We start from the raw sequence: 13,046 nt of genomic DNA, 5'->3' as shown, positions 1-13,046 counted from the left end.
CTGTTTGGTTGCAAATGACATTTCCTCTACTACTGTTGACCTTTTTTCTGTCTATTCCCAGGAGTGTGAGATTTTGACGTTATGTTTTAAAATTGGTTAAAGGTTAAACCCAGATTTAAAGACCCAAGATAGGATGAGAAGCAGGAACAGCCAAGTCCCACCAATCGCATGCAGTTGGTTAAAGCCAGTAACTTGTATATAAGAGAGAGCGTGGACAGAAAATCCAAACAGCAGAGGTTAGAGAGAAAGACATACATGTAGAGACAAGAATAAATGTGACAGGCCAAGGGAGAAAAGCTCAGTGAGACACAAGAGATAGAAAAGCTAGAAGAGAGGGCACGGAGGCAGAAGGCTAGGAGAACTCTACGGCTAAGAAATACAAAGTTTCTCCAGGACTAGAAGAATTTCTGGAAGATCTGAGAGCAATGCCATCCACTACCATGCAAGTATTCCTATTTGCTTTCTTCATGGCATCCTGTGCAGGACTCAGAAGGTAAGTCCACTAGGTCATAATTTTGGGTTTCATATCATTTTGGAAGGTGTTGCCAATCATTTACAAATATACATAGTACACCCAGTGCATGTGCCTGAAACACTTTGCCTGCACAAATGTCACAGTATATCGTATGCTGCACATTATATCCCATTGTGATAAATCACACAATGTTTTGTGTATATTTTTTCTGGGATCCCTAAAATTTGCAGTTGAACATATGCCAAAAAAGACAAAGGTTATTGTAAATGTCAAGTCCTTAAAAGCCCCTAAATAAGTTTTGCTTATTTGTTGGTAGGATTTCCTGCAGTATATGCCAAACACAATGTGAATAGAGCCTTCATTTAACGCTTGTTCTGTGTTTTGCTGAAAATAAAATGATACACATACTGATGTACATTGGCGTACAACTGTATACACAATGTCTAATACCAGAGTAATATTATGAAAATTATTATGGCTGCTTAAAGGGAATCTGGCAGTAGATTCATTTTAGCCAAACCACTGGCAGAATAAATCAGAGCCTGGCGACATGATTGTAGACGGGTAAGTGTTACTGTGAAACATTGCAGCGTTTCAGAGAAAACATAGTTTGATAAGCTGTTCGGGGACTATAGGGAGAGAGCTGACGAGTCTGGTGCGGCACCCAGCCAGTTTCTCCCTGCCTCGCTCTAGTTTATTGACAGGTTTTAGCTATCTACACACTTAGGAGACACCTGTCAATTAAATGGAATGGGGCAGTGAGAAGCAGTCTGGGTCCGCACTGGACTAGTCAGGTCAGTTTAAATAGTGCCCAGTGTTTCATAGAAAGACATATCCAGCTACAATGTGTCGGTGGCACGGTTATAGCCGCCGCTCTGTGGTGACTGAACCTGCATCGGCACCGCCCCTGTGACTGATACAATAGCTCAATTTCCTCATTTCTATTAGGATCTGCTTCATTGATCCAATTTAAAAAAAAATATTTTATAAAATGTATGTTTTAGATAACTTTAATACAACCGGCCAATAATATTTGACAATCTGGCACTTATCAGGGTTAGTTACTACCAAGTTAATAGAATTATACTGTATAAGGGAAAAAGGAGGAATTGTCCAAAGCTGACACTCTGTAGGGATCATTTTCTAAGACACTGATAAGAGGTGGAATTTGTATCTTCATTACTTTGTACTTAAGGGGAATCTGTCAGCAGGTTTTTGTTATATAATCTGAGAGCAGCATGATATAGGAGCAGAGACCCTGATTCCAGAGATGTATCACTCAGGCTGTGTGCTGTAGTTTCAATGCAATCAGCATTTTATCAGCAGGAGATTAATACTACAGGACTACAGCTCATACACAACTCAGTCAGGCTAATCTGTGTAACCACACCATGGATTAGCAGGTTGCTCATAATGCACAGTGCACACAGGAAGCTACCAGTCAGGGGTCGGGGTAGGATTATACACACATATATAGGCATATACACATACACATATATGCAGGCACATACACACTTACCATATACAACATGCAGGCATATACACACATATACAGGCAGATACACATACCACATAAACAGTATACACACATATATTAGTGTATACACACAAATGTGTGCATATGCCGGAGTATACTATATATATTTATTTGATCCTATAAACAAACAGGAGCATAATGCCCCATAAATATTCATGACAACACCATGTTTGTATAAAACGTATAAATTTTATTAATGTAACTACAAACACAGTAAAAAAGTACAAATGATGGGGAACAGGTGAATGACTGAGAGACACCAACCGCACATAACCACCCACATAACATATGTGAGAGTGCCAACAAAAGCAGCATATAAGTATTTCTTTACATAGGGCAAAAAAATCACAACACCAGCCATGCCAAGAAGAGGAGGGGTGATGTAAATAGCTTAGGCTCTGTAGCCAATACCAGTAAATCCGGCTATACCGTGTCCCTTTTTAAGCTACCCATATTGCATGGTGCCCATACAGCGCAGCCGTGACTAATTAAAATGCGGCATGTTGGCTTACCCATGTGTGTGGTCATCTGCTGTGGTCATCTGCTGGAGGTGTCAGTCAAGGAGCCCCATATATATATTTATGTGTATGTGCCTAGATATATATATATATATATACAGGGGTGGGATTCAAATTTTTAACAACAGGTCCTCTAAGTCGCGGCGGCCGGAATTTTGGCCACGCCCATTTTCAATAACCCCGCCCATACTAATAAGCCACGCCCAGTGGCACGATTCATATTTTTGGAAGCATGCGAGCAGGTCTGAGAGTGCTGGAGCGCATACCTGCGCTCCTGTTACAGAGCCCGCCCCGACCGCAGGTGTCCTAAACGGGACTCAGAGAGGCAGCGCGATGCTGCCTCTTTGAGTCCCGTTCAGGACACTTGCGGTCGACTCCGGGCTTTGAACAGGAGCGCAGGTATGCGCTCCCTCCAGCACTCTCAGACCCGCTCGCAGGGCAGGTTTGACAGCCGCTTTACTGCGATTATACGCACCGTATAATCGCAGCAAAATCGTCCGTGTGCGCCTGCCCTTAGGTAAACCTGCATTCGCGGGGGGTTGGACCCGATGGCCCTTGAGGTCCCTTCCAACTCTACAATTTTATAATTCTAAGAATGCTAGCACCAAAGAACAGGGCGCTGATACTGTATATGGGAGAGGGGTGTTATACGGGTTGTGTACTACAGCTCTGCATTTCTCTATACATTATTCAAGGACCAAACAAACCTTGAGGAGTCTTCCATGATGTCAACGTGGCATCCACTGTGTTTCTAGCCAGCAGCTTCAGCTGGTAGCTAAAAATAAGAGAGAAAGTGTTAGGGGCACTGTGATGTCTATATGAACACGATCGTGTCATATACACATCAGCTTCTCCCTCCTATATAGTCCATGACTGGCTGCCACATCCAACAGGGCCCAGGGAAGGCTAGAGGGCTGCAGGGCAAAGGAGGAGGCTAGTGGGGACTGGGTGCTGCAGGGCCCAGGAGGGAGGCTACAGAGTCCAGCGGGAGGCTAGTGGGACTGGGGGCTGCAGGGCCCAGGGGGGAGGCTACAGAGTCCAGCGGGAGGCTAGTGTGACTGGGGGCTGCAGGGCCCAGGGGGAGGCTAGTGGGGACTTGGGGCTGCAGGGCCCAGGGGGAGGCTAGAGGGCTGCAGGGCCCAGGGGAAGGCTGGTGGGGACTTGGGGCTGCAGGGCCCAGGGGGAGGCTACAGGGCTGCAGGGCCCAGGGGGAGGCTAGTGGGGACTTGGGGCTGCAGGGCCCAGGGGGAGGCTAGAGGGCTGCAGGGCCCAGGGGGAGGCTGGTGGGGACTTGGGGCTGCAGGGCCCAGGGGGAGGCTACAGGGCTGCAGGGCCCAGGGGGAGGCTAGTGGGGACTTGGGGCTGCAGGGCCCAGGGGGAGGCTAGAGGGCTGCAGGGCCCAGGGGGAGGCTGGTGGGGACTTGGGGCTGCAGGGCCCAGGGGGAGGCTACAGGGCTGCAGGGCCCAGGGGGAGGCTAGTGGGGACTTGGGGCTGCAGGGCCCAGGGGGAGGCTAGAGGGCTGCAGGGCCCAGGGGGAGGTTGGTGGGGACTTGGGGCTGCAGGGCCCAGGGGGAGGCTACAGGGCTGCAGGGCCCAGGGGGAGGCTAGTGGGGACTTGGGGCTGCAGGGCCCAGGGGGAGGCAAGAGGGCTGCAGGGCCCAGGGGGAGGCTGGTGGGGACTTGGGGCTGCAGGGCCCAGGGGGAGGCTACAGGGCTGCAGGGCCCAGGGGGAGGCTAGTGGGGACTTGGGGCTGCAGGGCCCAGGGGGAGGCTAGAGGGCTGCAGGGCCCAGGGGGAGGCTGGTGGGGACTTGGGGCTGCAGGGCCCAGGGGGAGGCTACAGGGCTGCAGGGCCCAGGGGGAGGCTAGTGGGGACTTGGGGCTGCAGGGCCCAGGGGGAGGCTAGAGGGCTGCAGGGCCCAGGGGGAGGCTGGTGGGGACTTGGGGCTGCAGGGCCCAGGGGGAGGCTACAGGGCTGCAGGGCCCAGGGGGAGGCTAGTGGGGACTTGGGGCTGCAGGGCCCAGGGGGAGGCTAGAGGGCTGCAGGGCCCAGGGGGAGGCTGGTGGGGACTTGGGGCTGCAGGGCCCAGGGGGAGGCTACAGGGCTGCAGGGCCCAGGGGGAGGCTAGTGGGGACTTGGGGCTGCAGGGCCCAGGGGGAGGCTACAGGGCTGCAGGGCCCAGGGGGAGGCTGGTGGGGACTTGGGGCTGCAGGGCCCAGGGGGAGGCTAGAGGGCTGCAGGGCCCAGGGGGAGGCTAGTGGGGACTTGGGGCTGCAGGGCCCAGGGGGAGGCAAGAGGGCTGCAGGGCCCAGGGGGAGGCTGGTGGGGACTTGGGGCTGCAGGGCCCAGGGGGAGGCTACAGGGCTGCAGGGCCCAGGGGGAGGCTAGTGGGGACTTGGGGCTGCAGGGCCCAGGGGGAGGCTAGAGGGCTGCAGGGCCCAGGGGAAGGCTGGTGGGGACTTGGGGCTGCAGGGCCCAGGGGGAGGCTACAGGGCTGCAGGGCCCAGGGGGAGGCTAGTGGGGACTTGGGGCTGCAGGGCCCAGGGGGAGGCTACAGGGCTGCAGGGCCCAGGGGGAGGCTGGTGGGGACTTGGGGCTGCAGGGCCCAGGGGGAGGCTACAGGGCGCCCCCCCCTCTATAATACTATCTACAAGGCACAAATACCGCCACACCATGACCAGATGACATATTACCACCACAGTGATCGAATAATATCAAATACAAGGAACAAATACCAAAACATCATGACCAGACCACATATTACCACCACATAGTGACTGAATACTATAGTACTGATCAATAATAAAAAAAAACCCACAATACTATCACCATAAGTGCCATTATACACAGGAGATCTGTACTTAGTATGCAGTGTCTGTGTACAGGTAATCCAGTGATCACCAGTGACATTATACACAGGAGCTCTGTATATAGTGTATGGGTAATACAGTGATCACCAGTGACATTATACACAGGACCTCTGTATATAGTATACAGTGTATAGTGTCAGTGTATAGGTAACACACTGACTCACCAGTGACGTCTCTAGGTGAAGTCCTTCATCTTTCATTCCGCACAGACCGCCATCACTTCATCCAGCCAGGACTCGTCTCTGCAGGAAATAACACAGTTATCTTGAGTTCAACTTGCAGAACACATTACTTAATTTTCCCAACTTTTACATTACACCACACGAAGAAGGCGACATAGTGTCACTGTACACAGTAATAGGACCGCCCCTCCATTTAAAACAGTGTACTCAAAAAATAAAATAAATACATCACTGCAGTAATAATATCCCTTAATTAGCCCCCTATGGTAATAATATTCGCCATCCTAGCCCCTGTGTGTCTCATTCCTGGCGTCAGCCATATGTTCTCCCATCCTGCCCTAATGAGTATCCATCCTGCCCCATATGATCTTCCCATCCTGCCCCATCTGTCTCCATCGTATCCATCCTGCCCCATGATCCTGCCCCATCTGTCTCCAATCCTGCCTCCAGTGTCTCCAGTCATGCCGCCATGTCTGTCATCCTGCCCCCTGTGTCTCCAATCATGCCCCGTTTCTCCATTCTGCCCCTGTGTCCAGCAATCTGCCCCTGTGTCCAGCTTTCTACCCCCGTGTCCAGCTTTCTGCCCCCCTGTGTCCAGCTTTCTGCCCCCCTGTGTCCAGCTTTCTGCCCCCCTGTGTCCAGCTTTCTGCCCCAGTGTCCAGCTTTCTGCCCCCGTGTCCAGCTTTCTGCCCCAGCGTCCAGCTTTCAGCCCCAGCGTCCAGCGTTCTGCCCCAGCGTCCAGCGTTCTGCCCCAGCGTCCAGCTTTCTGACCCCCTGTGTCCAGCTTTCTGACCCCCTGTTTCCAGCTTTCTGCCCCCCGTGTCCAGCTTTCTGCCCCAGTGTCCAGCTTTCTGCCCCCGTGTCCAGCTTTCTGCCCCAGCGTCCAGCTTTCAGCCCCAGCGTCTAGCGTTCTGCCCCAGCGTCCATCGTTCTGCCCCAGCGTCCAGCTTTCTGACCCCCTGTGTCCAGCTTTCTGACCCCCTGTTTCCAGCTTTCTGCCCCCCTGTGTCCAGCTTTCTGCCCCAGTGTCCAGCTTTCTGCCCCCGTGTCCAGCTTTCTGCCCCAGCGTCCAGCTTTCAGCCCCAGCGTCCAGCGTTGTGCCCCAGCGTTCTGCCCCAGCGTCCATCGTTCTGCCCCAGCGTCCAGCTTTCTGACCCCAGTGTCCAGCTTTCTGCCCCTGTGTCCAGCTTTCTGCCCCCCTGTGTCCAGCTTTCTGCCCCAGTGTCCAGCTTTCTGCCCCCCTGTGTCCAGCGTTCTGCCCCAGCGTCCATCGTTCTGCCCCAGCGTCCAGCTTTCTCACCCCCTGTGTCCAGCTTTCTGACCCCGTTTCCAGCTTTCTGCCCCCCTGTGTCCAGCTTTCTGCCCCAGTGTCCAGCTTTCTGCCCCCGTGTCCAGCTTTCTGCCCCAGCGTCCAGCTTTCAGCCCCAGCGTCCAGCGTTCTGCCCCAGCGTCCATCGTTCTGCCCCAGCGTCCAGCTTTCTGACCCCCTGTGTCCAGCTTTCTGACCCCGTTTCCAGCTTTCTGCCCCCCTGTGTCCAGCTTTCTGCCCCAGTGTCCAGCTTTCTGCCCCCGTGTCCAGCTTTCAGCCCCAGCGTCCAGCTTTCAGCCCCAGCGTCCAGCGTTCTGCCCCAGCGTCCAGCGTTCTGCCCCAGCGTCCATCGTTCTGCCCCAGCGTCCAGCTTTCTGACCCCAGTGTCCAGCTTTCTGCCCGTGTCCAGCTTTCTGCCCCCCTGTGTCCAGCTTTCTGCCCCAGTGTCCAGCTTTCTGCCCCCGTGTCCAGCTTTCTGCCCCAGCGTCCAGCTTTTAGCCCCAGCGTCCAGCGTTCTGCCCCAGCGTCCATCGTTCTGCCCCAGCGTCCAGCTTTCTGACCCCCTGTGTCCAGCTTTCTGACCCCGTTTCCAGCTTTCTGCCCCCGTGTCTAGCTTTCTGCCCCAGTGTCCAGCTTTCTGCCCCCGTGTCCAGCTTTCTGCCCCAGCGTCCAGCTTTCAGCCCCAGCGTCCAGCGTTCTGCCCCAGCGTCCAGCGTTCTGCCCCAGCGTCCATCGTTCTGCCCCAGCGTCCAGCTTTCTGACCCCAGTGTCCAGCTTTCTGCCCGTGTCCAGCTTTCTGCCCCTCTGTGTCCAGCTTTCTGCCCCAGTGTCCAGCTTTCTGCCCCCATGTCCAGCTTTCTGCCCCAGCGTCCAGCTTTCAGCCCCAGCGTCCAGCGTTCTGCCCCAGCGTCCATCGTTCTGCCCCAGCGTCCAGCTTTCTGACCCCGTGTCCAGCTTTCTGCCCCCGTTTCCAGCTTTCTGCCCCCCTGTGTCCAGCTTTCTGCCCCAGTGTCCAGCTTTCTGCCCCCGTGTCCAGCTTTCAGCCCCAGCGTCCAGCTTTCAGCCCCAGCGTCCAGCGTTCTGCCCCAGCGTCCAGCGTTCTGCCCCAGCGTCCATCGTTCTGCCCCAGCGTCCAGCTTTCTGACCCCAGCGTCCAGCTTTCTGCCCCTGTGTCCAGCTTTCTGCCCCCCTGTGTCCAGCTTTCTGCCCCCGTTTCCAGCTTTCTGCCCCCCTGTGTCCAGCTTTCTGCCCCAGTGTCCAGCTTTCTGCCCCCGTGTCCAGCTTTCAGCCCCAGCGTCCAGCTTTCAGCCCCAGCGTCCAGCGTTCTGCCCCAGCGTCCAGCGTTCTGCCCCAGCGTCCATCGTTCTGCCCCAGCGTCCAGCTTTCTGACCCCAGTGTCCAGCTTTCTGCCCCTGTGTCCAGCTTTCTGCCCCCCTGTGTCCAGCTTTCTGCCCCAGTGTCCAGCTTTCTGCCCCCGTGTCCAGCTTTCTGCCCCAGCGTCCAGCTTTCAGCCCCAGCGTCCAGCGTTCTGCCCCAGCGTCCATCGTTCTGCCCCAGCGTCCAGCTTTCTGACCCCCTGTGTCCAGCTTTCTGACCCCGTTTCCAGCTTTCTGCCACCCTGTGTCCAGCTTTCTGCCCTGGGCCCCCCCGATCGCCGCTCTCAATAAAAAAAAAAAAAAAAGTTCTGCTTACCTGACCGCGATCCTGCTCTCTCTGGTTATCGGTGGGGGCGGCCATCTTCCTGAGGCCGCGCGTGCGCAGGTGGAGTGCTCTGCTGACCGGGGCTTCAGGAAAATGGCCGCGGGATGACGCGCATGCGCAGATGGAGATCGCGGCGGCCATTTTTCTGAAGCCGAGATGCGAACAGGTAAATTCTGCGCCGCCGGTGACCCGCCCCCCGTATTGTGCCGCCCCCCGCATTGTGCCGCCCGGGGCGGCCCGCCCCCCCCCGCTTCCTACGCCACTGCCAGTGGTAACCATTTTGAAAATTTCTATCTGCCAGCGTTCCGGTAATTGAAAATGGCATTTTCAATTACCGGAACGCTGGCAGATAGAAATTTTAGTAAACGGCTGCCCCGTACCGGGTCGTACCGGCTGAATCCCACCCCTGTATATATATATATATATATATATACACACACACACACACACAATTGTGCCCAAAAGTTTACATACCCCGGCAGAATTTTTGTGATTGGGTGAAGCCATTTATTGTCAAACTACTGTGTTTTCTCTTTTTAAATCATGACAACCCAAAACATCCAAATGACCCTGATCAAAAGTTTACATACCTCATTTCTTAATATTGGGTATTGCCCCCCTAACATCAATGATAGCTTGAAGTCTTTTGTGGAAGTTGTGGATGAGGTTCTTTATTTTCTCAGATGGTAAAGCTGTCCATTCTTCTTGGCAAAAAGCCTCAAGTTCCTGTAAATTCCTGGGCTGACTAGCATGAACTGCACCCTTGAGACCTCCATAGAGTGGCTCAATGATGTTGAGGTCAGGAGACTGAGATGGTGTTGTGAATTCTGCTCTTGGGCTCCCTCCGGTGGTTGTAAGTGGTAGCTCTGCTGTCTCTGAATCGCAGCATTTATCAGGTGTGTTCACTTTTTGCAATTTTGACTGGGCTATTTAGTCTTGCTTCACCCTTTAGTCAGTGCCAGTTGTCCATTGTTCCTGGAGGATTCACATCCCTGCCTGGTCTCTTCTGCTTTGCAGTTAATTTCAACAAAGATAAGTTCTGGCCTTGATTTTTGCAGTCCACATGCTGTGGCCTTATTGTTCAGTTCTTTTCCATGTTTTTGTCTTGTCCAGCTTGGTCTGTATAAGGATTTGTTTAGCCAAGCTGGTATCTCTGGAGATGCAGATATACCCTCCATATCTTTAGTTAGCTGTGGAGATTTTGTATTTTCTGTGGTGGATATTTTCTAGTGTTTTAATACTGACCGCATAGTACTCTGTCCTATCCTTTCTATTTAGCTAGAAGTGGCCTCCTTTGCTAAATTCTCATTTCAGTCTGTGTATGTTTTTTCCCTCTCCTCTCACAGTCAATATTTGTGGGGGGCTGTCTATCCTTTGGGGATTTTCTCTGAGGCAAGATAGTTTTCCCTTTTCTATCTATAGGGGTAATTAGTCCTCCGGCTGTGTCGAGATGTCTAGGGAGCGCTAGGTACATTCCATGGCTACTTCTAGTTGCTGTGTTAAGTTCAGGGTCTGCGGTCAGTACAGTTACCACCTTCTCCAGAGTACGTCTCATGCTGCTCTTAGGCCACCAGATCATAACAGATGGCCACTCCAGGACCTTCACTTGTTCTGCTGTAGCCAATGACAGGTCGACTGTCAGGTGATTTCTGTGTAGCATGCTAATAGTATCCTGAAATAGGTGCAAAGTTCGTGCAAAAAAATAAATCAAGGGTGACACTCAATGTCCCATAAAATCCAATTTATTGAAGTTGCTTAAAGCATCCAAGGCGGGAGAGATCCATGTGGAGCTCAAAGTCCATTGGATTTTGTGGGATGGTGAGTGCCAACCTCAATTTCTTCTTTTGCACGGACTTTGCACAGGTTAACTTTTGATACTGGGTCGACATCCGAGAGCCCGGCAACGGATGCATTCGGCGTTATACTGACATGGTCAGGAGTTCCGATACAGGTGCTGCAGCAGTGTGGATGACTTTTTCTTATTACTTGGATTCATTGTACTCTGAAATAGGGTTTGGGCAGCCCTTTCAGGATATGCAACATTTATTGCTGTACGTTGCCCCGTTGTGTTGCTAAGCTCTGGAAAATTCATAGTTGCGCACTGGCTAAAGTACTAAACAAAGTGGGGCCCTTGGTAAAAGTTTAAAGTGGGGCCCCAAATGCTAACATATTGCACCATCACATAGAAACATTTTGCTTGTGCTTTCATGCGCTGAGTTCAGGCCATTAAACAAGCCTGATCGACAATATTGAAGTCATTTGACGTTTTTTTCCTGGCCTCTTTATACTGGCTGAGGAAAAATGATGGGGACAGAATGATCACTGTTAGATCAATCTGGCCACATACAGTATCATGTTATCAGCAGCATATCTCCAGTTTTCACCGGGCGATGTGCGAGTGAGAACAATGATTTTTATTTCGGCATAAACAATCCAATCACTTGATGAATAAGCAGCACTTTGCTCTTTTAGTACTATGCACCCCATAGTCTTCCACATAGTATAATGCGCATCCCATAGTCTTCCATATAGCAAAATGTGCCCCATTGTCCTCCATATATTCTAATGTGCCCCATAGCCCTCCATATAGTATAATGTGCCCCACAGTCCTTCATACAGCATAATACACTCCACATAGTCCTCCATATAGTATAATACACTCCCCATAGTCCTCCATATAGTATATTGCACTCATCATAGTCCTCAATATAGTCTAATGCACACCTCATAGTCGTCCATACAGTATAATGCACCTCATAGTCCTCTATATAGTATAATGTGCTCTGCATAGTCCTGTATATGGTATAATGCACTCCTTATAGTACTTAATATAGTATAATGCATGCCATATTCTTACATATTGTATAATGCATCCCATATATTGTATAATGCACCCCTCCATAAAGTACAATACACTCCCCATAGTGTAATGCATCCCATAGTCCTTGATATAGTACAATGCACCCCCCATAGTCCTCCATACAGTATAATGCACTCCCCCATATTCCTCCATACAGTATAATGCACTCCTTATAGTCCTCCATACAATATAATGCACTCCCCACAATCCTCCATACAGTTTAATTCATCCAGAAGATTTCCATACAGTATAATGCAGCCCCCACATAGTACACATAGTATAATGCACCCATAGTCCTTGATAGAATATAATGCAGCCCCCATATAGTACCCTTAGAATAATGCACTCCCTATAGTTCTTGATAGAGGATTATGCAGCCCCATACAGTACATACAGTATGTACAGCCCATTGTCCTATATAAAGTATAATGCAGCCCCCATATAGTACATATAGTATAATACACTCCCTATAGTCCTCGATAGACTAAAATGCAGTCCCATAGACTACATATAGTATAATGCAGCCCCCATAGTCCTCTATGATGCATCACCATAAAGTATGATGCAGCCCCGTAGAGTGTGATGCAGCCCCATATAGTATAATGCAGCCTCCATATATTATAATGCAGCCCTATAGAGAATAATTCAGCCCTCCACAGAGTATAATGCAGCCACAAAGATTATAATGCAGCCCCACATAGTATAATGCTTCCCCCAATAGAGTATAATGCAGCCCTCACAGAGTATGATGCAGCCCCATATAGTATAATGCAGCCCCATTGAGTACAATGCAGCGCTATAGAGTATAATGTCGCCCCCAAAAGGGTATAATGCAACCCATAGAGTATAATACTGCCCCATAGTACTGCAGTATTATAGCCACCACGCACTCACTGATTTAAAAAAAAATACAATACTCATCTCTCCCCATTCCCTTACTGCTTCAGTCTCTGCAGCTTGCCTCTTCAGCAGCTACACTGCCAGCACACGCAATGAAGTGATGTCTTCGTGTCTGCTGTGTCAGACGTCAGACGCGGGGGGGAGAATAATGAGAGAGGGAGCGCAACCTGATGCGCCCTCCTCCATCATTGCTGTCAACTGTATCAACATCTTTGATGCTGATACAGTTGAATGCATGATGCGGGGGTGGGGACAGTAGGCCCCATTGACTCAGAGACCACATAGTGGCCGCGTGGTGTGCTGCTATTAGAAGCATGCCATTGGCTGGGGAGACATAGGGTCCCTAGGCAAATGCCTAGTTTGCCTGCCCCTAACACCAGCCCTGATCCCACCCACCCTTCTACGCTGTCAGTGATTGGGTGGACTACTGTATTACTCGGGCAAGGATCGCATCGCAATCCTTGGACTGGCCTTCGGCTCTCCTGATCTGAGCATGACAGGCTGAAAGAAATGCATGATGCTATGCTCAGGTCAGAAGAGCCAATAGCTAGTCCAAGGATTGCGATGCGATCCTCGCCCGATTAATGCAGCAGTCTGAGTGAACCCTATCACTGACACTGGCGCAGAGGGATGGGCGGGATAATGGGTGGGAGAAGGGGTGAATATTCACTTTATATTTATGTACGCTTGACT

At 51.5% G+C, this 13,046-nt stretch overlaps 1 protein-coding gene across 1 annotated transcript in view; it reads left to right on the top strand.

Moving 5' to 3' along the window:
* Positions 1-246: 246 nt before the first annotated feature.
* Positions 247-13,046, top strand: part of REN (renin) — a 151,853-nt gene continuing 139,053 nt past the window's right edge. The window contains exon 1 of the mRNA XM_077295049.1: positions 247-493. Coding sequence (XP_077151164.1) covers positions 426-493 — 68 coding nt within the window. The 5' untranslated portion in view covers positions 247-425. The remainder of the gene's footprint in view (positions 494-13,046) is intronic.

This window comes from Ranitomeya variabilis, chromosome 3 (assembly GCF_051348905.1).
Source record: "Ranitomeya variabilis isolate aRanVar5 chromosome 3, aRanVar5.hap1, whole genome shotgun sequence".
NCBI lineage: Eukaryota > Metazoa > Chordata > Amphibia > Anura > Dendrobatidae > Ranitomeya > Ranitomeya variabilis.
Note: the sequence above shows the minus strand (reverse complement) of the source record. Positions and strands in the feature narration are given on the sequence as shown.